We start from the raw sequence: 24978 nt of genomic DNA, 5'->3' as shown, positions 1-24978 counted from the left end.
TAAAGAGAAATCTGTTCACTTAGTGAGCTAATGGAGTTAAGCCCTTTCAGGACTAAGTAGAGAGAGATTCTCAGGCCCCTGTGATGTCTAGGACTGCTTAGATACCTCAGATGTTTACTTTCAAGCAGAGGGCTAAAACCAAATAAATGTCTTTTTAATAGGGAAATAAACAGCATGTGAACCTACTAACTTTTCTCAGTGTTCTGAAATTTGTGTCTCATTGAAATTAAAAGAATCAGCGGTATCCGGCTCAGAGGGCAAGGGGGTAGGGGCAACACACTTATTATTTACTTTGAGGTAATTAATAAATTATCTAGCTCTACTCCAGAATACCTTGTGTTCACATTCAGGATGAAATTAAAAAATATGAAGATTGAAAAGCCAACACTTAGTTATTTGAATAATTATTTCTTACTTTCTTTTCAGCTCATGGTTGCATTTGGCTGTATTTAAGAAGATGCTTTAGTATTTTATCCAACATATTTAGTTGTTTTCAGAAGTATCTAGCTCTTCTAAAAACAAAGGCAGAAATTCTCTATTTCTTATTTTGAGCAATTGTAAAATAAGTTGTATGTGTCTCTTAAGTGATTATGCTTCGTTTGTAGACTCTTTTTTTGTTAAGTAATGATGTTATGCAGTGTTGGAATTTTTTTTTTTAATTTTCTCATTGAATCTGTGCACTGATTGTTGAAATGCAGACTATTTCTTTTAGCCTTAAAGTTATGAACCAATTTACTCACTATATTAGAACAATTGGGCTTTTCTCAAATTTTAAAACTACACATACACACACACACACACACACACACACACAAATTTTATACTGTCTTGTTGGCTTTCTAAGAGTCAGTCGTATGCATAGGCATATGAAAAAGCATTCCATTGTCATGAAAAAATATACATTAGGAAAGCATGGAAGAAAAAATAAACTATTCATTGTAGGTCCATTTTGGGTTTTTTTGTTTTTTGGGTTTTTTTTATTTTTTGTTTATTGCAGTAACATTGGTTTATAACATTGTATAAATTTCCGGTGTACATCATCATACTTCTATTTGTGTGTGGATTACATCATGTTCACCACCCAAATACTAATTAAACCCATCACCACACACGTGCCTAATTATCCTTTTTGCCCTCCTCCCTCCCCCCAACCCCTCTGTTAACCACCAATCCAATCTCTGTCTCTATGTGTTGATTTGTTGTTGTTATTATCTAGTACTTAATAAGTGAGATCATGGTATTTGACCTTCTCCTTCTGACTTATTTCACTTTGCATAATACCCTCAGTGTCTATCCATGTTGTCACAAATGGCTGGATTTCATCGTTTCTTATGGCTGAGTAGTATTCCATTGTGTATATATACCACATCTTCTTTATCCATTCGTCCCTTGATGGGCACTTAGGTTGCTTCCAAGTCTTGGCTATTGTGAATAATGCTGCTGTGAACACAGGGGTGCATGTGTCTTTATGCATTGGTGTTTTCACGTTCTTTGGATAAATACCCAGCAGTGGAATAGCTGGATCATATGGTAGTTCTATCCTTGATTTTTTGAGGAATCTCCATACTGTTTTCCATAGTGGCTGCACCAGTTTGCACTCCCACCAGCAGTGTATGAGAGTTCCCTTCTCTCCATATCCTCTCCAACACTTGTTGTTTCCTGTCTTGTTAATTATAGCTATTCTGATGGGCATGAAGTGATATCTCATTGTAGTTTTGATTTGCATTTCCCTGATAGTTAATGATGTTGAACATCTTTTCATGTGCCTGTTGGCCATCTGTGTATCTTCTTTGGAGAAATGTCTGTTCAGGTCTTTTGCCCATTTTTTAATTGGGTTGTTAGTTTTTTTGTTGTTGAGATGCATGAGTTCTTTATATATTTTGGAGATTAAGCCCTTATCAGATGTATGGTTTGCAAATATCTTCTCCCAATTGTTAGGTTGTCTTTTCATTTTGTTGATTATTTCCTTTGCTGTGCAGAAGCTTTTTAGTTTGATGTAGTCTCATTTGTTTATTTTTTCTATTGTTTCTCTTGCCCAATCCGACATGGTGCTTGAAAATGTGTTGCTAAGACTGATGTCAAAGAGCGTACTGCCTATGTTTTCTTTTAGAAATTTCATAGTTTCAGGTCTTACATTCAAGTCTTTAATCCATTTTGAGTTAATTTTTGTGTATGGTGTAAGCTAATGGTCTACTTTCATTTTTTTGCATGTGGCTGTCCAGTTTTCCCAACACCATTTGTTGAAGAGACTTTCCTTTCTCCATTGTATGTTCTTGGCTCCTTTGTCGAAGATTAGCTGTCCATAGATGTGTGGGTTTATTTCTGGGCTTTCGATTCTATTCCATTGATCTGTTTGTCTGTTTTTGTGCCAGTACCATGCTGTTTTGATTACTATAGGTTTGTAGTATATTTTGAAATCAAGGAGTTTGATACCTCCAGCTTTGTTCTTTTTCCTCAGGATTCCTTTAGCTATTCGGGGTCTTTTGTTGTTCCATATAAATTTTAGGATTCTTTGTTCTATTTCTACAAAAAAATGTTGTTGGAACTTTGATAGGGATTGCATTGAATCTATAGATTGCTTTAGGAAGTATGGACATCTTAACTATGTTAATTCTTCCAATCCAAGAGCACGGAATATCTTTCCATTTCTTTGTGTCTTCTTCAATTTCTTTCAGCAATGTTTTATAGTTTTCAGTGTATGGTCGTTCACCTCTTTGGTTAAGTTTAGTCCTAGGTATTTTATTCTTTGTCTTGCAATTGTAAATGGGATTGTATTCTTAATTTCTCTTTCTGCTACTTCGTTGTTAGTGTATAGAAATGCAACTGATTTTCGTATGTTGATTTTGTATGCTGCAACTTGACTGTATTCATTTATTACTTCTAAAAGTTTTTTGGTGGATTCTTTAGGGTTTTCTATATATAAAATCATGTCATCTGCAAATAGTGACAGTTTCACTTCTTCCTTTCCAATTTGGATCCCTTTTATTTTTTTTTTCTTGCCTCATTGCTCTGGCTAGGACTTCCAATACTGTGTTAAATAGGAGTGGTGAGAGTGGGCATCCTTGTCTGGTTCCTGTTCTTAAATGGATAGCTTTCAGTTTTTCACCATTGAGGATGATATTGGCTGTGGGTTTGTCATATATAGCCTTTATTATGTTTATTATGTTTATTATGTTTATTATGTTCCTTCTATACCCATTTTATTAAGAGTTTTTATCATAAATGGATGCTGTATCTTGTCAAATGCTTTCTCTGCATCTACTGAGATTATCATGTGATTTTTATTCTTCATTTTTTTAATGTGGTGTATCATGTTGATTGATTTGGGAATGTTAAACCATCCCTGCATCCCTGGAATAAATCCCACTTGATCATGGTGTATAATCTTTTTAATGTATTGTTGTATGCGATTTGCTAGTATTTTGTTGAGGATTTTTGCATCGATGTTCAGCAGTGATATTTTCTTTTTTTTTTTGTTTTGTCCTTGTCTGGTTTTGGTATCAGGGTAATGGCAGCTTCATAGAATGAGTTAGGGAGCTTCCCCCACTCCTTAATTTTTTTGGAAGAGTTTGAGAAGGATAGGTATTAAGTCTTTGAATGTTTGGTAGAATTCACCAGGGAAGCTGTCTGGTCCTGGACTTTTATTTTGGGGGAGGTTTTTTGATTACTGTTTCGATCTCCTTACCGGTGATTGGTCTATTCAAATTCTCTATTTCTTCTTGATCCAGTTTCAGAAGGTTATATGATTCTAAGAATTTATCCATTTCTTCCAGATTGTCCAATTTGTTGGCATATAGCTTTTCATAGTATTCCCTTTTAATCTTTTGTATTTCTGAGGTGTCCGTTTTAATTTCTCCTCTTTCATTTCTGATTTTACTTATTTGTGCCTTCTCTCTTTTTTTCTTGGTGAGTCTAGCTAAAGGTTTGTCAATTTTGTTTATCTTTCAAAGAACCAGCTCTTGGTTTTATTAATTTTTTCTATTTTTTTTTTAGTCTCTATTTCATTTATTTCTGCTCTGATTTTTATTATTTCCCTTCTTCTACTTATTTTGGGTTTTGTTTGTTCTTCTTTTTCCAGTTCGTTTAGGTGCATTGTTAGATTGTTTATTTGAGATTTTTCTTGTTTGTTGAGTTAGGCCTGTATTGCTGTAAACTTCTCTCTTAGAACTGCTTTTGCTGTATCCCATAAATTCTGGCATGTTGTATTTTCATTTTCATTTGTCTCCAGGTATTTTTTGATTTCTCCTTTGATTTCTTCGTTGACCCAGTCGTTGTTCAGTACCATTTTGTTTAATCTCCACATATTTGTGGCTTTTCTGATTTTATTCCTATAGTTGATTTCTAGTTTCATACAGTTGTGGTCAGAAAAGAAGCTTGGTATTATTTCAATCTTCTTAAATTTATGGAGACTTGTTTTGTGGCCTAATATGTGATCAGTCCTGGAGAGTGTTCCATGTGCATGTGAAAAGAACGTGTATTCTTCGGTTTTTGGATGGAATGTTCTGTATATATCTACTAGGTCCATCATTTCTTGTGTGTCATTTAAGGCCAGTATTTCCTTATTGATCTTCTGTTTGGATGATCTATCCGTTGGTGTAAGTGGCGTGTTAAAGTCCCCTACTATTATTGTGTGACTGTCTATTTCTCTTTTTATGTCAGTTAATAATTGCTTTATATATTTAGGTGCTCCTATGTTGGGTGCATAGATATTTACAAGTGTTATATCCTCTTGTTGGATTGTTCTCTTGATCATTATGTAATGCCCTTCTTTGTCTCTTTTTACAGTTTTTGTTTTAAAGTCTATTTTGTCTGGTATGAGTATTGCTACCCCAGCTTTCTTTTCATTGCCATTTGCGTGGAATATCCTTTTCCATCCCTTCACTTTCAGTTCGTGAGTGTCTTTAGGTCTGAAGTGTGTCTCTTGTATGCAGCATATATGTGAGTCTTGTTTTTTTATCCAGTCAGCCACCCTATGCCTTTTAATTGGAGCATTTAGTCCATTGACGTTTAAAGTAGCTATTGATAAGTATGTACTTACTGCCATTTTTTAACTTTTTTTCCTTGGTGTTTTAGTAGTCTTTCTCTGTTCCTTTCTTCTTCTCTTGCTCTCTTCCCTTGTGGTTTGATGGCTTTCTTTAGTATTATGTTTGAGTTCCTTTCTCTTAGTTTTTTGTGTATTTATTATAGGTTTCTGGTTTGTGATTACCATGGGGTACGTATACAGTAACCTACATATATAGAAATCTATATTAAGTTGATGGTCTCTTTAGTTTGACCTCTGTCTGAAAGCTCTACTCTTTAACTCCCCTCCTCCCACATTTTATGTTTTTGATATCATATCTAACATCTTTTTTGTGCATTTGTATCCATTACCCTCTTCTCATGGAAATAGATAATTTTTCCTATTTGTGGTCTTCTCTTTTCCCCTTAAATAAGTCCCTTTTCCATTTCTTGTAGTACTGGTTTCTTGGTGACAAACTCCTGTAATTTTTGCTTGTCTGGGAAACTTTTTGTCTCTCCTTCCATGTTGAATGATAACCTTGCCGGGTAGAGTATCATTGGCTGTAGGTTTTTTAGCACTTTAAATATATCGTGTCACTCTCTTCAAACCTGTAAGGTTTCTACTGAGAAGTCAGTTGATAGCCTTATGGGGTTTCCTTTGTATATAACTTGTCTTTCTCTTGTGGCTTTTAGGATTCTCTCTTTATCTTGAATTCTGGACATTTTAATTATGATGTGTCTTGGTATTGGCCTCTTTGGGTTTATCTTGTTTGGTGCTCTCTGTGCTTCCTGTACCTGGATGTCTGTTTCTTTCCTCAGGTTAGGAAAGTTTTCATCTGTTATTTCTTCAATTAGATTCTCTGCCCCTTTGTCTTGCTCTTCTCCTTATGGGACACCTATAACACGGATGTTAGTGCGTTTGATGTTGTCCCAGAGGTCCCTTAGACTGTCCTCACTCTTTTTTAATTCTTTTTTCTTTTACCTGTTCAGCTTGAGTGATTTCTTCTAGTCTTTCGTCAAGCTCGCAGATCCGTTCTTCTGTATCTTCTACTCTGCTTTTGAATCCCTGTAGTGAATTTTTCACTTCCAGTATTGTATTCTTCATTTCTTTTTTTTTTTTTTTTTGTGAGGAAGATCAGCCCTGAGCTAACATATGCTAATCCTCCTCTTTTTGCTGAGGGAGACCGGCTCTGAGCTAACATCTATTGCCAGTCCTCCTCCGTTTTTTTTCCCCTAAAGCCCCAGTAGATAGCTGTATGTCATAGTTGCACATCCTTCTAGTTGCTGCATGTGGGATGCGGCCCCAGCGTGGCCGGAGAAGCGGTGCATCAGTGCACGCCCGGGATCCGAACCCGGGCAGCCAGTAGCAGAGTGCGCACACTTAACCGCTAAGCCATGGGGCCGGCCCATGTATTCTTCATTTCTGATTGGTTCTTTTTTATATCTTCCATTTCTTTGTTGATGTTCTCACTGACTTCATCTATTCTTCTCCTAAGATCAGTGAGCATCCTTAACACTATTTGTTTGAACTCTCTGTCGGGTAGGTTGCTCATTTCTTTTTCACCTAGTTCCTTTTCTGGAGTTTTGTCTGTTCCCTTACTTGGAACGTATTCCTTTGCCTCCTCATTTTGCCTCTTTCCCTGTGCTTGTGTCTATGTATTAGGTAGTCAGCTACGTCTCCTGCTCTTGGAGAGGTGACCTTATTATATAAGTGATACCTTATGAGGTCCGGCAGTGTGCTTCCCTCAGTTCCAAATGTTCCCGGAGTGACCCCTATGTGGGCTACGTGTGTCCTTCTATTGTAGCGTGTTCGTTCTCCCTGTAGGTGCCCAGGGAGGCTGAGCTATCCGCTTGGCCAGCTGTTGTAATGCTCAGTTGCTTGTAGTTGTTGTGGGCCCTTCAATCTCTTTATCAGGTGTGGGGAGCCCCAGCACAGTTGGCTGCAAGTTCTAATAACACATTTGCATTGCAGTATTTCTTTTAAGTGAGCAGGCCCCCATCATGGCAGTTTGTTAGGCTCAAGGGCTTACAATTGCTATAAACCTCCTGCCTTTAGGTCTCTTGTCAGCTTTCTGAGGATTGCAGCTGGGTGGGGCTAGCCTCAGGCACGACAGCACCCAATTGTTTCAGGCTTTGGAAGGAGGGGCAAATTTATGTGGGTCTTTGAGAATCACAAGTCTTCTGCAGCTGACAAGCCCCACCGCCCACAGGGCACACACACAGTCAACACAGTCCTGCCCCCTGTGCGCGCCCTGACCTCCTGAAATGGGCGCAGTCTCTCCAAGGTGGGAGCTCCACACATTCCACCACCGCCCCACACTCTCCACCCACTCCTTGCACATGCCCTGCCCCATTGAAGTGGGCCCAGTCACCAGCCTGCAGAGAATCCAGTCACCAATCTCTGCAGGCCCACAAGTTGCCCTAGGCTTGTTGTTGTGTGGGGCCAGTCCCTATGGTAGGATGCCTGCCCTGGCTGAGCTGGATTAAATCTGTGCTCTAGTGGGTGGGGCACACCCTGGGCTAGCAGGCCCCAGGGAGAGCTCCAATGGTGTCTGCCAGTGTCTGTGTCAGCACGCCCACACCAGGCCACAACAATGGCCGCCGCCAATGTCTCAGTCCCTGGAGAGGTCTCACCTCTCACCGAGATGCGCTCAGAGCCTGTCAGGTGAGTATCTTTTCACCAAAGCACTGTGCACCTTTCTTTCCGGTGATTTTAGGTTGCTTTCTGAAACGGGTGAATTTGTGTGTGGGCCCTTTAAGAGCCGGTTTTAATTTCTTTGCGAGCCAGCTTTTCTAGTGGTACTCTCCAATGTTTTACTAGCAGGCAAAGTCATGTATTATGCCACTCGTCTCGATTGTGCTGGGTCCACAAAATGCCTACAGTGGGGGCGCTCCCCGGCTCAGGGCCCTGCTCCTCCAGGGAGGGCGGTGGACCTTTGGGCTGCTCCTGGGCGGCCGTGAAGCTGGCGGCTCGTGCAGTCGGTGTTTTTCTCTCCAGAAGGGCGTTTCTGCCTCTTCCACTTCAATTAGGATTGTCGTTTGTTGCAAGAGTTCCTCTTATTCAGTTTTCAGTTCTGTCTCAGGGGTAATTTTTCCACGAGTAGTTGTAACTTTGCTGTGTCCGCGGGAGGAGGTGAGTTCAGAGCCCGCCTATGCCGCCATCTTGACTTCTCTCTGTAAGTCCGTTTTGAACAAAATATCTTCCTATTATTTCCTCCAAACAGGTACAAATTCTCAAATTCTATAACATTCCTTATCATTCTTCATAATACATTCTTCTCTATCACTTTTTTATCTGTTGAAACTGTTAAAAGGTAGCAAAATAGCTTCCAATAGAAATGCATGATGTGCCTGGCACATAGTCGCTAGTCTAAAATGTTAGTCCTTCTTCCCTTTAAATATGATGGTCTGTGTTAAGTCTCTTAATATGAGATTGTGTTACCACTCTCTTATTCTACTAAATTACCTCTTTTCTTGATAGCTTCACAGAGCAGCAGAATCATTCCTTTGGCCAAGTTGTGGAGCAGATAGCCTATTAAAGATACTTTCCAAGAGGGGCCAGGCTAGTGGCCGAGTGATTAAAGTTCCGTGCCCTCCACTTCCGTGGCCCGGGTTTGCGTGGGCCTACTCCACTCATCAGCCATTCTGTGGTGGCGTCCCACATACAAAGTAGAGGAAGATTGGCAGAGATGTTAGCTCAGGGCTAATCCTCCTCAAGCAAAAAAAAAAGAGGAAGATTGGCAATACGTGTTAGCTCAGGGCAAAAAGATATTTTCCTAGAAACAAATATGGTTTTATTAATATGCCATTTTTATATTAATTACCAAGTTTTCAAAAAAATGTCCTATTTTGTTTTATATACCCAAGGTATATATGAATAATGGCTTTCTATCAAAGAATCAAGGGATACAGACAAAGGTAAAGGTCCTCTTGATAGTGATGTCTGCGAATCCTGTCTCTCTCTCCCCAGGGCTAACTACTGGGTTTGGTGTTTATTAATATCATAGTATTGTAAATAAAAGCTATGAAATTCTCAAGGCATATAAAATTAGCAAATTTATATTTAAAACAAAAGCTCCTTTCTATTAGCATTCCCTAGCTTCCTCTCAATTTTTCTTTTAGAAAGATGTAACAGCCTATGACATCAGCTTAAGTGCATCAACTCAAAATACTCCCTTTATCTTTCACCCTTGGCTTTACTTACTCTACTAGTCACCAGCAATTTTGCCTTCTATTTCAGTTCTTCAACATTTCTGATTTAAACAATTTATGGGGTATTTAATACATACTTGTCCTGGTTGAGCTCTGCTTGCTCAATTAAGTAATATACCTTTAATTGTAACTAAATTATGTGAAAATGATCATTAAAACATGACTCCTTTGGTTTTCTTTGATCTACCTGATAATTTGGTATGAAAAGGAATAATTGTTACCAGATTTAGGAATATAAGCTCTGTTTGTTCACTAATAACTGGCTTTGGGTACAATAAAACAGAACAATAAAGCAGCCAGCTAACCCGGCAAATGGGCTGCCAGAAATTCTATAGATCTTTTAACTCTTTGAACTCACCAAACTCAGAGTACTATTTTCTTTCCTTTTTTATTCCCTTCTCTGCCCTCTCCTTTCCACAGTCTTATCAGAAATCCTTTCTAGATAGACATAATTTAATGCAAACATGTCAAACCTTTGATCTTTCTAATTATGAATGCTTGGGACAGAGGTTTACTGAACTTGCATTAATTAGCTAGGACTCTGGATTGCAAGTGATGGAAAAACCTAGTTCAAACTGGCTTGGGTCTATAAAGGTGAATTTATGGCTTAAATAACTGAAAAAGTATTAAATTGGTTTGAGTCACAGCGTGTCACAAGGAACTTGAAAGGATGTCATCAGGATCCAGTAATATATTTATTATATATATACAATTATAATATATATAAATATATTCTGAAAGATCTGATGCACTAAAACTGATATGATATATATGTGTGTGTATATATATACATGTATGTGTATACACACACACACACACACACATATACACATGTATGCCCTGCTTTCCTCTGTGTTGGCAGCATTTTTCATTCAGCCTCTCTCTTTATTGTCACAAAATGACTGTACCTATTCTTACCTTATGATCTCTTAGGTTCAAGTCTAGTGGAAAGGAACAATTATTTCTTTATCAGAAAACTCAGCAAAATTCTTACTGCATTTCATTATCTCTGTTTGGTCATGTGCCCATCCCTGAGCCAATCACTATAGTCAGGAGAATGGAATGCTCTAATTAGTTAAGCTTTATTAAGTCACATGCTAATTTGTAGAATTGAGTTGAGTCAACTCCACCAGAACCATTTGGAGTAAGACTTGGGGAAAGTTGTTTTCTGCCCCAGAGAGACATTAGGAAATGATTATCTAAAGAGGAATGAAGGGTTACTAAAAGGCAGAAGTAAAATTTCTACCACATGAAAATGAAGGTATTACTCCCTTTTCTATGGCCATTATAGAGCCACCCCACTTTTGTTTGTTTCTATATCTGATTTTCTTTTTTGCTTTTTAAAATGATTGTGTGTTGAGTCTTTTAATGTTTTACATATCATAGAAAACGTATCTTGGACAAAGACATGATCATATGACAAGGAAAAAAAATACCTCTGTCCAATTGCTGATTACTATTTTATCAGCCATGGGTAAATATACATATAGAGACTATAACTCACGTCTTATTAATTTCATTGAATCGCAGATCTGGAAAGGACTCTAACGTTATCTAGGCCAATATATGAATCTCCATAACGCTTTAAAGAAATAATAACCTGAGAGGTTGGCAAACTACAGCTTATGGTCCAAATCTGACCTGCCACCACTTTCCGTAAATACAGTTTTATTGAAACCCAGCCACGCCTATTTGTTTATATATTGTCTGTGGCTACTTTTGCACTACAATAGCAGCTGAGTTATGACAGAAACATTATGGCCCACAAAGCCTGACATATTTACTATCTGGACTAACACAGAAAAACTTGCTAACCTCTGGTCTAGTCATTGCTTAAATTTCCTTTGGTGACAAAAGGTCTCTGTCTTTCTGAGAAAGACCCATTTCCTAAAAGCTCTAATTATTTTAAAAAAATACTGCCACTACTACTACTTCCGTGTGTCATCCATTTTACTTAAGTCTGAAATGTATCCCACTTAGGAAATTATTTCAGTTAGAACACAAAAATCCTGGATTCACACCTAAATTGCACCAAATTAAACTAGTTTTTCTTACCCAAAAGATATTCCTTGCCTAATAATTGTTTTATTTTTACTGAGGTAACATTGATTGATAACATTATGTAAATTTCAGGTGTACATCACTATATTTGGACTTCTGTATAGACTACATCATGTTCACCCCCAAAATCTAATTGCCATCCATCACCATAAAATGTCTCCTTTTATGGCTTTTGCCCTCTCCTCACCTTTCTTCCCCTCTGGTAACCACCAGTCTATTCTTTGTGTCTCTGTGTTTGTTTCTTGTTGTTTTTTATCTTCCACATATGAGTGAAATCGTACGGTGTTGTGCTTTCTCTGTCTAACTTATTTCGCTTAGCATAATGCCCTCAAGGTTCATCCATGTTGTCACAAATCACAGAATTCTGTATTTTTTTATGACTGAGTAGTATTCCATTGTATATATATACACCACATCTTCTTTATCCATTCATCCATCTTTGGGCACTTAGGTTGTTTCCAAGTCTTGGCTGTTGTGAATAATGCTGCAGTGAACATAAGAGTGCATATATCTTTTTGAATTAGTGTTTTTGTGTTCTTTGGATAAATACTCAGAAGTGGAATAGCTGGATCATATGGTATTTCTATTTTTAATTTTTTGAGAAATCTCCATGCTGTTTTCCATAGTGGCTGCACCAATTTATATTCCCACTAACAATGTATGAATGTTCTCTTTTCTTTGCATTCTCTGCAACACTTACTTCTTGTCTTTTTAATAATAGCCATTCTGATAGGTGTGAGGTGATATCTCATTGTGGTTGCAGTTTGTGTTTCCCTAATAATTAGTGATGTTGAACATCTTTTCATGTTCCTGTTGGCCATCTGTGTATCTTATTTGGAAAATGTCTACTTAGATCCTCTTCCCATTTTTTAATTGGTTTGTTTGGTTTTTTGTTGTTGAGGTGTATGAGTTCTTTATATATTTTAGATATTAACCTCTTATCAGATATATGATTTGCAAATATCTTCTCCCAATTGGTAGCTTGTCTTTTTGTTTCATTGATTATTTCCTTTGCTGTGCAAAAGGTTTTTAGTTTGATGTATGGTTAAATTTTAAAATATCCATAACCTTTTATCCCCCAGCCACTCTAAAATCAAATAATGATTTTCTCTGAGTACCCTTAGCTTTTTAATAACAAAGTAAACTTTAAAATGTCAAAGCCATCCTTCAAAAGTACATGATTCAGTCAATTGTATTCACTCATAAAAAAGCTTTTCTTGTAATAATCAATTGACTAAAGATATGACTATCATCCTTTGATAATTTCACCAAAAATCATACTATATAGATGTTATAATTTACTCATTGTGATTTTAGCTATATTTGATTTATAAATAATACTTAATTTGAGATTTTTTAGTCTTAAGATTATATAACACTCTAACATGTTACTACTGCTATAAATCTCTATACTTCATTCTTTTAGAATGTATAAAATATCTACATTTATTTTTAGAATTAGAGTTATTTTACATTAATTTTTTATTAAAATTTTGTGAAGGCCTGTGGGAAATATATTCTGTTGTAATATATATTACGATACACTTTGCTATCTTCTGCTATGTTATATTTTTCCCACTCATTAGTTTATCACAGCTTATATACTGCAGTTTGCCTTACTATTCTTATTCTTTTCTTCACAATTTGTTTTTTCTTTTTTTTTTTGGTGAAGATTGGCCCTGAGCTAATGTCTGTTGGCAATCTTCCTCTTTTTGCTTTAGGAAGATTGTCTCTGAGCTAACATCTGTGCCAGTCTTCCTCTATTTTGTATGTGGGACGCCACCACAGTGTGGCCTGCCGAGCAGTGTGTAGCTCCGTGCCCAGGATCCGAACCCATGAACCCCGAGACACCAAAGAGGAGCATGCATACTTAAGCATTGCACCACCGGGCCGGCCCCTCTTCACATATTTTTTTCATCTTCCATTAGTCAAATACTTTTCAAGACCTTACTGTATGCTATTTTTTCCTTTTTCTTCTGTTCTTACAGCAGAACTTGCTGAACTTACAGCATTTTACTTGATAGTCTTTAGACCAACACTGTGCAATAGAAATATAATGTGAAACTCAAATGGGATCCATATATGTAATTTTAAATTTTCTAGCAGGCACATTTAAATAAGTACAAAGAAATAGGTGAAATCAATTTTAATAATATATATTATTTAACCTGATATATCCAAAATATTAGCATTTCAACATATGATCAATATAAAAAATTATTAATGTGATATTTTACATCCTTTTTTCATATTAAGTCTTTGAAATCCAATTTGTATTTTACACTTGCTGCACATCTCTAGACCATAGTGCTTACTTGAACTCTCTCTGAATTTTAAGTATTCTTGATCACTAATCTTCTAAATAAACCTCTTTAAAAGTTCAGTACAATAAGCTTTCCATTTTCTGGGATTGTAGGTAGATGGACTCTTGCCTGAGTGATCTAAGTTTGAGTGTTCTATAAAGTAGCAGTTGTATAATGTAGCAGTGCAAACAGAGCACATTTGTCACAACTTAATACAATGAATAAAATCCACAAAATCTACTTCTAAATAAACTAAATTATTATTTCCTAATCTTAGTATAAGATTTATAAATATTTAAATACCGTATATTATTCACTTCCAGGAATATTGTTTTAATATAAGGAATTATGGAAAGTCTGTAGCGCAAATTTTATGTCAGTTTTATTGCTTAGTTGATTTAGGCTAGAGATGTGTTAAGTATTATTTATTGCATGCTCTGGTTCAAATAGTTAATTCTATTTCAATCTCAGTGTAATAATTTTAATTAATTTTTAATAATATCGTAGATTTTTCTCTTCTAGATTCAGTTTTGAATTTACCATCAATTATTTATTTAAGTATGTACATTTATGTGTGTGTGTCTCAAAAATGATTTCAGCAGCTTTAGTGTTTTAAATGTAGCAGTAATAGAAATAAAAATGCCTAAATTTGAGCACATAGCCTAAATCTATCTTGAGGAATGATCTTATGCCAATAAAATTTATTTAATGTTGATTTATTTAATGGCAATAGTCATGCTAGGTCATCATATTATTTAATTATTTATCATGCTAAATAGATGAAAAAGAGGCAGTGCTCTTGTAGAATATATGAATGTGAAAACCGTTAGAACAAAGAGAAGGAGCCCTTAACTAGAAGTGTAAGCAGAATATAGAGAGAAAATTAGGATAATGGATAGTAGGTAAGAGAAGGGACTTCTCAAATTTATCTCTTGACAGTTCTTTAACACTTTTAGAATACTGTTGAATGTGAATTTTTGTCCTCTTAACCACATAAGCTGTTTAGAAATAACTAGGATTCCTTGAGTTTTTCTTAATAATTTGAGAAGCCCTAGAAATTTCATATATCAGAGCCTCTGTTAAATTATAGATGTAGAAATAAATACTAAGATATAATATTCACTGGCCTTGAGTACAAGATCTTCGGTGTGGTTTTCCAATATATATACAGGTAACTTTCAAATTGAATTAAATGTCCATTCACATTTCATTTCAAGGCCATGATTTATTCTGCTCTCTCTATAGTGGTAGAGTGGTAGTGGAGCTGTTCTGCTCTCTTTGCACTGGCTTACAGGGTGCTGTTCTTTCCACTTTTCCTATTTATATTGACTACTGCTTCTGAGTATGGTTACCCTTTCTCAGTTCCCACCCCCTATTCTCAATTCCCACCCATATCCTTTTAAATGTTTGTGAACTCCAGAATTCCCTTCCTGTGTAATTACAAATTTAATACATTTGGCCATTCATAAAGCAAGAGTATTTCAAAACAGGATAGAACAACAAAAGGTTATAATAACTTTTGAAGTGTTTTACTATATCAGTGATTTGTGTTACTTTTCAGTAAATATGACATATTATTCTTTTAGAATTCAAACCTGATTCATCAGAAAGTGTCTCCTCCTAATGATCGACAAGGATCTCCAATAGTATCATTCATCGTTCTTGAACAGTTTAATGCCATTCGCTTAGTACAAAGTGTTCATCAGTCTCTTGCTGCTCTCAGCAAAGTCATCAGAGGAACCACCTTATTGAGTTCAGATGTACAAAAATTGGCAAGTGCTTTATTAAACCAAAAGGTAAGCCAATGCTAAATATGTGTTTTTATTTTGTTATTAAAAGTGACTCTCTGTCATGTATGCATTTGTCAGAAGTCTTACAGTTAATCGTAACAGAAAACCCAAGTTAAACTAGCTTTAGCCCTATAGAAATTAGTTGACTGATGTAACCGAAGGGTCCAAGCGTAGCTAGCATTAACATAGCCTGATGCAGAAGCTTAAAATTGTCATTAGGATCTCAGCTTGTGTTTTTTATCCACCTATCTAGTTATCTTGTGTGTGTGAGTGTGTGTGTGTGTGTGTATACATACTGCGTACACGGACTTCCTCCCCGTTGAGTTCACTTTTGGGCAGATCCTCTATACATGGTGATATCCTAGCAGCCTGAGTCTTATATCCTCTGAATTCCAAGTCCAACAGAAAGAACATCTGTTTCCTAATAACTCAGCAATCTTGGCATTAGCTTTGATCCAAACTGATTGGCTTGTGTTTTATGCCTAGTCCCATACTAGCTCTGTGGGCAAGGTATGCAAAACTCTCATTTGCTAAGACTTCAGTCAAATTCCTATCCCAGAAGCTGGGGATGGATTCAGCTCCATCAGTAACATATATACTGCAAGTAAGGGAAGGATGGTTACCCAGTACAAAATCAGAGTACTTTTAGCAGAAGAAAGGGAAATCAATACGTCTCTTGCTGAATAATTGGACCATTTTAAACGATAGTAAAATCTATGTATTTTAGGTCTGTTGGATAGAAAGAAAAAATATGGAATATCTTACATAGATTTACGTTAACTATTTGGAGAATATAAACCTTGCAGAACTTGGCATCTGGAAAAGATTTCACTAGAGTCTATAGGAATTGAGAAAGAAAAGTTTTTGTTTTTTCCTGCTGTTTATCCTCAATATAGAGAAATATCTCACAGTCAGCCTAAAAGTTTTCTCTGTTTGAATATAAAAGATCGCCTTCCTATAGCTTACTCATTAACATAAAAAAGATTTCTGTCTTAGTTCAGGCTGCTGTAACAGATTATAGACTGAGTGGCTTAAACAACAAACGTTTATTTCTCACAATTCTGGAGGCTGGGAAGTTCAAGATCAGGTTGTCAGTAGATCTGGTGTCCAGTGAGGCCCACTTCCTGGTTTGCTGATGGTCGTCTTCTTCGTGTGTCCTCACATGGCAGAGAGGAGAGAGGAAGCAAGCTCTCTCCTGTCTCTTCTTATGAGAGCACTAATCCTACTATGAGGGCTATTACGAGGTAATTATCTCCCTAAAGCCTCATCTCCAGATATCATCACATCAGGGATTAGGGTTTCAACGTATAGGAATTTTGAGGGGACACAAAGTTTCAATCCATCGCAATATCCACTTCTTTTCCATGTATACAAAAAGACCTACTCCAACAACGTTATGTTCCTTTTTCCTTTACATTGAGAAAAATCTCAGCTTTGCACTGTTTACTGAATTCAATATTTTTTCCTTTGTGTACAGATGACTATCCTATTAATCAACTGTGATTCTCAAATTCTGTAGTACTGTATTATACTACAAATTGTAACTAATTTGTTTTTAATTTGAAGTAGATATATTATCAGTCTTAAAAGCTCCTTGACACAGTGAAGGAACCAGTGGAGAAGGATCTAAGAACTTTGAAGCACTTTACATTAATTAACTCAATTAATCACCACATTAGCACTACAAGATGGTGCTACTATTGTCCCCATTTTACTTTGAGGAACCTGAGGCAGAGGAGTGTTAAATAACTTAACCGTAGTCACACAGTGAATATAATACCAGACCTTTTAGTTTCAGTTTGTGTGCCCGATGCGCAGTGGGCCAAACTCTGAGACATCTGTGCTTGGGGATGGAGAAAGGTTTATTCAAATTGTACAAAACAAGAATGCAGGACCATGGGTTCTCTCAGATCTGCCTTAACAAGAGAAGAAGGCAGGGAGTTTTATAGAGCTAAGGAGTGTGGCAGAAGGAGTTTCGGAGAAACAAGGGGTAATCCGAAGGGGTAATCCGTGTTTCTTTCACTGCCAGTAAGCCCCTGGACAGTCTGACTTCCAGGCATCAATGGCGGCTGGGAGCTGGTTATCTGGTGATCCCTGAAGACATTCTCTTTCTTCTGTAAAACAAGCTCATAAATCCTGTGACCCTTGTGTTACCCCTCAGGTTAAACAGGAAAACAGCAAATTGACAAGATTACCTTCTTTTCATAACAAGGTGGAAAGGTTATCTTATTGAATATTTACAGTAACCCCCAGGTACCCGGCTTCAAATAGTTGCTGAGTCAAAATTTGAACCTAGGCAGGTCTGCTTGCCATAATAAATGTAAATGATTTAAATTTTTTATCGAAAGATAAGTACTCATGAGAGTGTATTTCTTACTGTTCTGTTCCCCACAGGTCATATTCTTATACTTGCTGTAAAAGGGCAAATGTGTGGTATATAATTTACAGTTGAATTAAGACTAGGAGGAGAATAACAATAATATAAGAACATGACTTGTGTAGAACAGAACAGTGAGTCCAGTGGGACTGGTGTACAATGAAGTATAGTAAAATTAAGGTTAGATCAGATTTTGAGGTCTTTAAAGCCAAAAAAAGGAGTTTGGATTAAATGCTGTAGGCAATAATAATATTTTTGTGTTGAAGTAATGTAGCAAAGTGGCTAAGAGTGTGGCCTCTGGAATAAATCTGCCTCTTTGAATCCTGTTCTACCACTTAGTAGCTTGTGACCTTGGGCAGGTCGCTTAAACCTCTAAACTTTACTTTTCTCTTTTGGAAAATGAGAAGAGTAAAGGTACCAACCTCATGAGATTGTTGTTAAGAATTAAATTAAATCGTGGTTAAGGTGCTTGGTACATAGCAAGCACCTTATAAATGTTAATTGTTTTTGTTATCTTTAGGAGAATTTCATTCTGTAAAGAACAGGTTTTAGAGCATTCAGCTGGCAACATTGTGTAAAATAAGTTTATAGATGTAGGGATACCATATAGGTTACTATTTTTTTTTTTAAATAATTTTATTTATTTATTTATTTTTCCCCCAAAGCCCCAGTAGATAGTTGTATGTCATAGCTGCACGTCCTTCTAGTTGCTGTATGTGGGACGCGGCCTCAGCGTGGCCGGAGAAGCAGTGCATCAGTGGGCGCCTGGGATCCGAACCCAGGCTACCAGCAGTGGAGCACGCACACTTAACCACTAAGCCATGGGGCCGGCCCTACGTTACTATTTATTCATCTCAGTAAGGGGTGGTTAGGACATAGGATAGGGTAGTTCAAGAGGATTCTGTGTGATATAAATGAGAAATATGAGAGGTAATTGGCAAACTTGGTTTTTTGTTTTGCTTCTACTATTAACTATTAAACTGTTAACTATTCAAGGGTGACTTTTGCCATAAACACTTGAAAAAATGAATAATTTAACTTTACATCATTTTCTATGGTTGTAATATAATGTAACTTACATTAGAGCCTATTGAAAGATAACAAAGAACTAAATGAGCTTTAGTATATGAAACACTTTCCTTGATTAAGAGCAAAGGATGGTATTTTAGAAAAGGGGTCATAGGTTTTTAATTCTTTATAACATTTCTTTTTCTTGTATTGACCCATTAAGATCTGCTAAGTATTTCCATATTTAGCATAGCAACAGGACCAGATGACTTATTTCTTAATTAAAATGTGTTTATGTAGGAAGTAGACAATCTCATTATTAATTTATTAAATTAAGTATTCTACATTACACTTTGATATTTTTATAATTTGCATGAAAATGAATTTGCTAAAATTCTTTCAAAAGAGGAAAAATGTGTTTTTGCAAAGCATGTTTAAATTATATCAGACAGACACAGATACTGTCTTTGGAAATATTTCAGGGTGTTCAGTGAAACTCAAATGAGACTAGGCTGACTTTCACTAAGACAAGATCAGTAAAATAGTTTCTGACATTTACTTTCTAATGAGTTTTACCAAAAATTGTGAATTTAGTACTATCCCATTTATTTTAGGATAAAAATTTGATTTTTTATTACATTTGAATGTGACAGGTTCTGTATTATGTGATATGATTTAATGTAATTTAGTACTTGACATTTTCTTTGCTATGTCTGACGTAATTGGAGTAGGAATTTTCCTAGAGAGAATTATGACTTTTATTTCCTTGACAGTTTCTGGTGATCTACTGAAACTTTCTTTGTAAAAAGTCACAGCACATGTAATTTGTTTGTTAAAATACTGTTATTCTTCTTTTACATAGTAGGACATAAGCATTAAATCATAATTTAAAAGATACAACAAAAATTGAAAAGACACAACTCCAAATTACTTCATCTTTCTTGTTAACGGAATTAAGGGAACTAAGGGAATTACTGTATTGTAGAAATTAATAGATTGTATTGCTTTTTAAAAAAATTATTTTAATAGTACCCTGTAAAGCCAACGAGTGTATTAGCTGTATGTTTCAATTTATCCTGATGTTCTGGGTAGTAACACTAATGGCTTTTTAATTTTTTCAATTGGGGAGTCCCTCAACAATATAGCAAAATTGCTAGTGGATCCTAACTCTTTTTGAAATGTTTCCAAACAACTGGTTTTTAACCTTTTGGGTCGCTGACACCTTTTAAAATTGAAGGAAATAGATGCACTCTCTTAAAATATGCATATATTACAGAGCTATATAATAAAGCTCTATAATATATACTTGCAGAGCTTTATTATATAACTTGAAGACATCTGAGAGTTAAGATCTCTGCTAGACAGGTTTTTCCTTTCATTCCTTTCTCTGCCATGGCCTTCTTTATAGCAGTTTCTCAAAGTGTGGTCTCCAGACCAGTAGCATCAGCATCAACTGAGAACTTGGTAGAAATATGAATTCTTTGGCCCTGCCCCAGACTATTAAATCAGAAACTCTAAGTATATTACCCTGCAATGTGTGCTTTATGAAACCATGGAGATGGTTCTAATGCATGCTAAGGTTTGAGAAACGCTGTTCTGGAGTCAGAATACCCATCAAAAAAGGCATTAGCACCTGTCACATCACCTTTCTGCTGTCTCCAACTCCTCTTTGTCAACATCTGTGACCACCTCCATCATTGATCTTCAAGTCTTTGGCGGAAAAGAAAAGATGCTAATTCTTATAAAATGGTTGAGGATCCCATCTTTTCTTAAAGGCTACCTTCTTAAAATTTATCTACCTTCATGTAAATAATTGCTTAGGAAAGTCATACTCAAACTCTTTTACCAAATGATAATCATTAATGTTGAATAATTTGCATTTTTCTGTTAGAATAAAGTAATAGCTTATGTTTTATATAACACTTTACCAGTTATAGAGCCCTTTTGTAGCCCTGAAAGGAGTTGGTATCCTGGTAAAGTGTCAAAGCCCATACTGTAATCCTGATATTGTATTTCCTAGATCAGTGTTCTTTCCACTTCCTCTTTCACTGAATAATGTGTTAACTTCATCATGCATCTAAATGGTAGTCATTGTTATAAGAGATAGTTATCAGCTTTGTGTTGACTGCACTCTGCAAACTCATCTCCAAAGGCCTACCAACTACTGGGATGGAACTCCCCCACCTCCTCATCTCTAGCTTCACTTATGATCAGAATTTGATTATGTGTACTTATAAATGTAAATCAATTCCTACTGATATATGTAAGAACAAAGGGGCCTGCATATACCCAGAATCTCTAGTCTCTTGGAATTCTCCTTCAGTATCCCTAACTTAATACTATCATTGTGGCAAGAAAATAGAGTATACTTTCCCTTTTTAACAGAGATTTTAACTTCAGAGTTTATTCTTCTACTTGTCCTTTTTTATTCATTTAGCAAATGGAAATATAAGTACACTGTTGTAAGGCTTTCATGCTATATCTAAAATTTTATCACTATTACTTGAAGTTTTATTAATATTATTTAACATTTATTAACATTAAAAGCAGACCATAGTAAGTTAAAGATGTGTACTATAAACCCTAAAGCAAACAATAAAAATAAATAAAAATGCCACAGAGATATGCATAATGGGCCAATATAGGACATAAGATGGAAATATAACCTTTACTCAATTAATCTAAAGGAGAGAAAAATCAGGAAATAGAGAAGTGTCAGGAATAAGAGAAGGGACATCGCGTGGTTCCTACACACATAAAAAGGATAATAAAGGAATATTACTAACAACTTTATGGTCATAAATTCAACAACTTAGATGAAATGTACAAATTCCTTGAAAGACACAAAATACCAAAGCTCATTACAGAAGAAATAGTTAACCTATAGCCTATTAAAGAAGTTGAATTTGTTATTAAAAACCTTCCCACAAAGAGAGCTCCTAGTATTCACTGTGAAGTGTAACAAATATTTTAGGAAGAAATAATACCAATTCTATGTAGGCTCTTCCTGAAATTAGAAGAGGTGGGAATACTTCTCTGCTTTTTCTAGGAGACCAACATTGCCTAATAACAAAACCTAACAAAGACATCATAATAAAAGAAATCTACACACCAATTTCTTTCATGAACGTAGACACTAAACTTTTTAACAAGATTATTAGCAAGTTGAATCCAACAAAATATGAAAATAGATAATGCATCATGACCAAGGGGGTTTATCCTAGAATACAAGTTTGGGTTAATTAAAAAAACAATGTTATTTATTATTTTAATAGACTAATAAAAAATCATATCTCAGTAGACACAGAAAAGGCATTCAACAAGACATTGAATTCAAAAGACAAAATTCAACATCCAGTCATGAGAAAAACTTTCAGCAAATCAGGATTGGAAGTGAACCTTCTCAACCAGGTAAAGGGCATCTCTGAAAAAGCTATGGCTAACATAGTAGTAAAAGACTGAAAGCTTCGCCCCTAAGATCAGGAATAAGGCATTGAAGTCCACTTTCGCCACTTCGATTCATTATTGTACTGAAGATCTTAGCTAGTGCAACAAGTTTAGAAAAAGAAATAAAAGGCATACAGATTGGAAAGGAAGAAGGAAAACTGTCTTTATTTGCAGAAGATATGATCATCTATTTACAAAATCTTAAAGAATCTATAAAAAAGCCTTAGAGCTAGTAAGAGAGTTTAAGTTTAGCAAAGTTGTAGGATATAACGTAAATACATAAAAAATTATGTATATCCTGGAAACAAACTATTGAAAATTGAAATTAAAAAGTATCATTTGTAATACTATCTGAAAGATGATGTATCTTGGGATAAAATTGACAAAAGATGTGTAAAAACTTTTCCACACAATGAAAACTACAAAGCACTGATAAATGAAATTAAAGAAGACCTAAATAGATGGAAAGATGCACTGAAGGATGTACTGTATTCATGGATCAGGAGAGCCAATGTTGTTAGGATGTTAATTCTTCCCAAAGTGATCTAGATATTCAGCATAATCCCAATCAAATCCTCTGCAGGATTTTTTGTAGTGACTGACAATTTGATTCTAATGTTTTTTGCAAAATTGCAAAAGACCTAGGATAGCCTAAACAATTTTGAAATAGAAGAATAAAATGGAAGATCTTACTCTTTATGATTTCAAGACATATTATGAAGATATTATAATCAAAGCAGTGTGATACTGGCATAAATACAGGTATATAGCTCAATGGAACAGAATAAAGAGTCCAGAAATAGACCCAGAGATATATGATCAATTGATTTTCACCATATTTTTTTAAAAAATCACAACTCAATAATGAGAAGATAAACATCAAAATTTAAAGTGTGGGAAAAAGATTTGAGTAGACACTTTGCCATCGTATATCATCTTGATAAAGAAGCACATGAAAAAATGCTGGGTATCATTAGACATCGAGGAAATGAAAATTAAAGTGACAATGAGAATATCAATATATAGAAAGCAATTGTATTTCTATACAATAGCAATGCATACGTGTTTATAGCATTATAGTATCCAAAATGAAATTAAAACAACAATTCCATTTATAGTAGCATTGAAAAGAATAAATACCTGGGAATAAATTTAACAAAAAAAAAAGCAAAACTTGTACATTGAAAACTGCAAAACAGCCTTGAAAGAAAATAAAGAAGACTAAAATAAATGACAAGTCATCCTTTGTTCATGGAGAAATGGAAAAGTGTCTATTACGTGGATACAGAGTATTTTTAGAAGGGGATGAAAATATTCTGGAATTAGATAGTGGTTATGGTTGCACAACCTTGTGAAACTACTGAAAACTCCTAAATTGTGTACTTTAAAAGGGTGAATTTTATGGCATATGAATTATATCTCAATAAAAAAAGAAATTTTTAATAATCATAATGAGAACACTGCACACCCACTAGAATGGCTTAAATTAAAATAACAAATCATATCAAGTGTTGACATGGATGAGGAACAACATGGACTCTCATATACTGCTGATAGTTGGCTTTGTCTTAAAATGTTACACATACACTTATATGAGCCTACTATACCACTCATGGACGTTTACCTAAGAGAAGTGAAAGCATATGCACGTACAAATATTTATGAATGTTCATAGCAGCTTTATTTTTAATAATCAAAAACTGGAAACAGCCTAGATTTCAAGAGATGAAATGATAAACAAATTCTGATGTCTCCATAAAATAGAAAAATAATCAGCAATAAGAAGAGTGAATACTGATTTATGTAACAACATGGATGAATCCAGTGTTGTACTAGCAAATGCTAGCAACTGGCTCTCTAAAAAAGAAGCCCTGATCTGTAGCATTGCTCATTTCCACAGTATAAATACTCCTACTATTGCTGATTTCAAATTACCAGTGCAAGGTCACTGAATGAAGTTGGGAAGAGATGTCCATTAGCACACTATTAATAGTATTCCCACCATACAGATACAATAGATATAAATAGTCTTAAAAACATAGATAATAAGTCATAAAATAATTAGGAAGTGATGAGTTTTGGGTATTTATTTACTTTGTTTTAAATAAAATTTATTTATTTGTAAATTCCTATCGAATGGCTGTTTAACAGCTGGCTTGCATAAATCATAAAATTTTTAAGAATCAGCTCTCATGATTCTTTATAAGCAAGTACATCATGGGACACATCTCAAAATAATTATACGTAACAAAAGAAGGTAAAAAGTAATTTTTTATTTATTTGATATATAATTCTAGAAAGTTCAAACTAATGTTTTTTCCCAGCTTTTTGAAGTATAATTGACAAATACAAACTGATATATATTAGTAGCAGATCAGCAATTACCTGGAAATTAGGCTTTTGAGGTAAGTCTGATAGATTGTAAGGGGGAACAAAGAAACTTTGAGGGTGAAAATATTGTCAGTAATTTTTGCTTATATTTTGAGTTCACCCTACACAAGTTTAATACTATTTAGAGCCTAAATGAACGTATTATTTTTAATTTAGGAATTATTTACCAAAATTTAATGTAGTTTGGAAGAATATATATAAGATTTTTAAACACACATGCACATAAACACACAAAGTCTATGGCTAAACTAATGATTGTTATCTAGTTTGTGTTTGTGGTTCAATTAATAGCTGGTTAATTTGATATCAAAGGTATAACAAACTAATGGGCTGAACCCAAGTTCTTTTGTTTCATCTGAAGCAACTGATTGATTAGTTGCATTAATGC

General features: G+C 35.3%; 1 protein-coding gene across 1 annotated transcript in view; it reads left to right on the top strand.

The window, feature by feature from the left end:
• Window positions 1–24978, top strand: part of DYNC2H1 (dynein cytoplasmic 2 heavy chain 1) — a 292655-nt gene that overhangs the window by 222710 nt on the left and 44967 nt on the right. Inside the window, exon 84 of the mRNA XM_058545326.1 lies at window positions 15164–15373. Coding sequence (XP_058401309.1) covers window positions 15164–15373 — 210 coding nt within the window. The remainder of the gene's footprint in view (window positions 1–15163; window positions 15374–24978) is intronic.

The sequence above is a fragment of the Diceros bicornis genome, chromosome 7, assembly GCF_020826845.1.
Source record: "Diceros bicornis minor isolate mBicDic1 chromosome 7, mDicBic1.mat.cur, whole genome shotgun sequence".
Taxonomy (NCBI): Eukaryota; Metazoa; Chordata; class Mammalia; order Perissodactyla; family Rhinocerotidae; genus Diceros; species Diceros bicornis.
The sequence above is the reverse complement of the archived record's forward strand: the minus strand, read 5'-3'. Positions and strand labels throughout refer to the sequence as shown.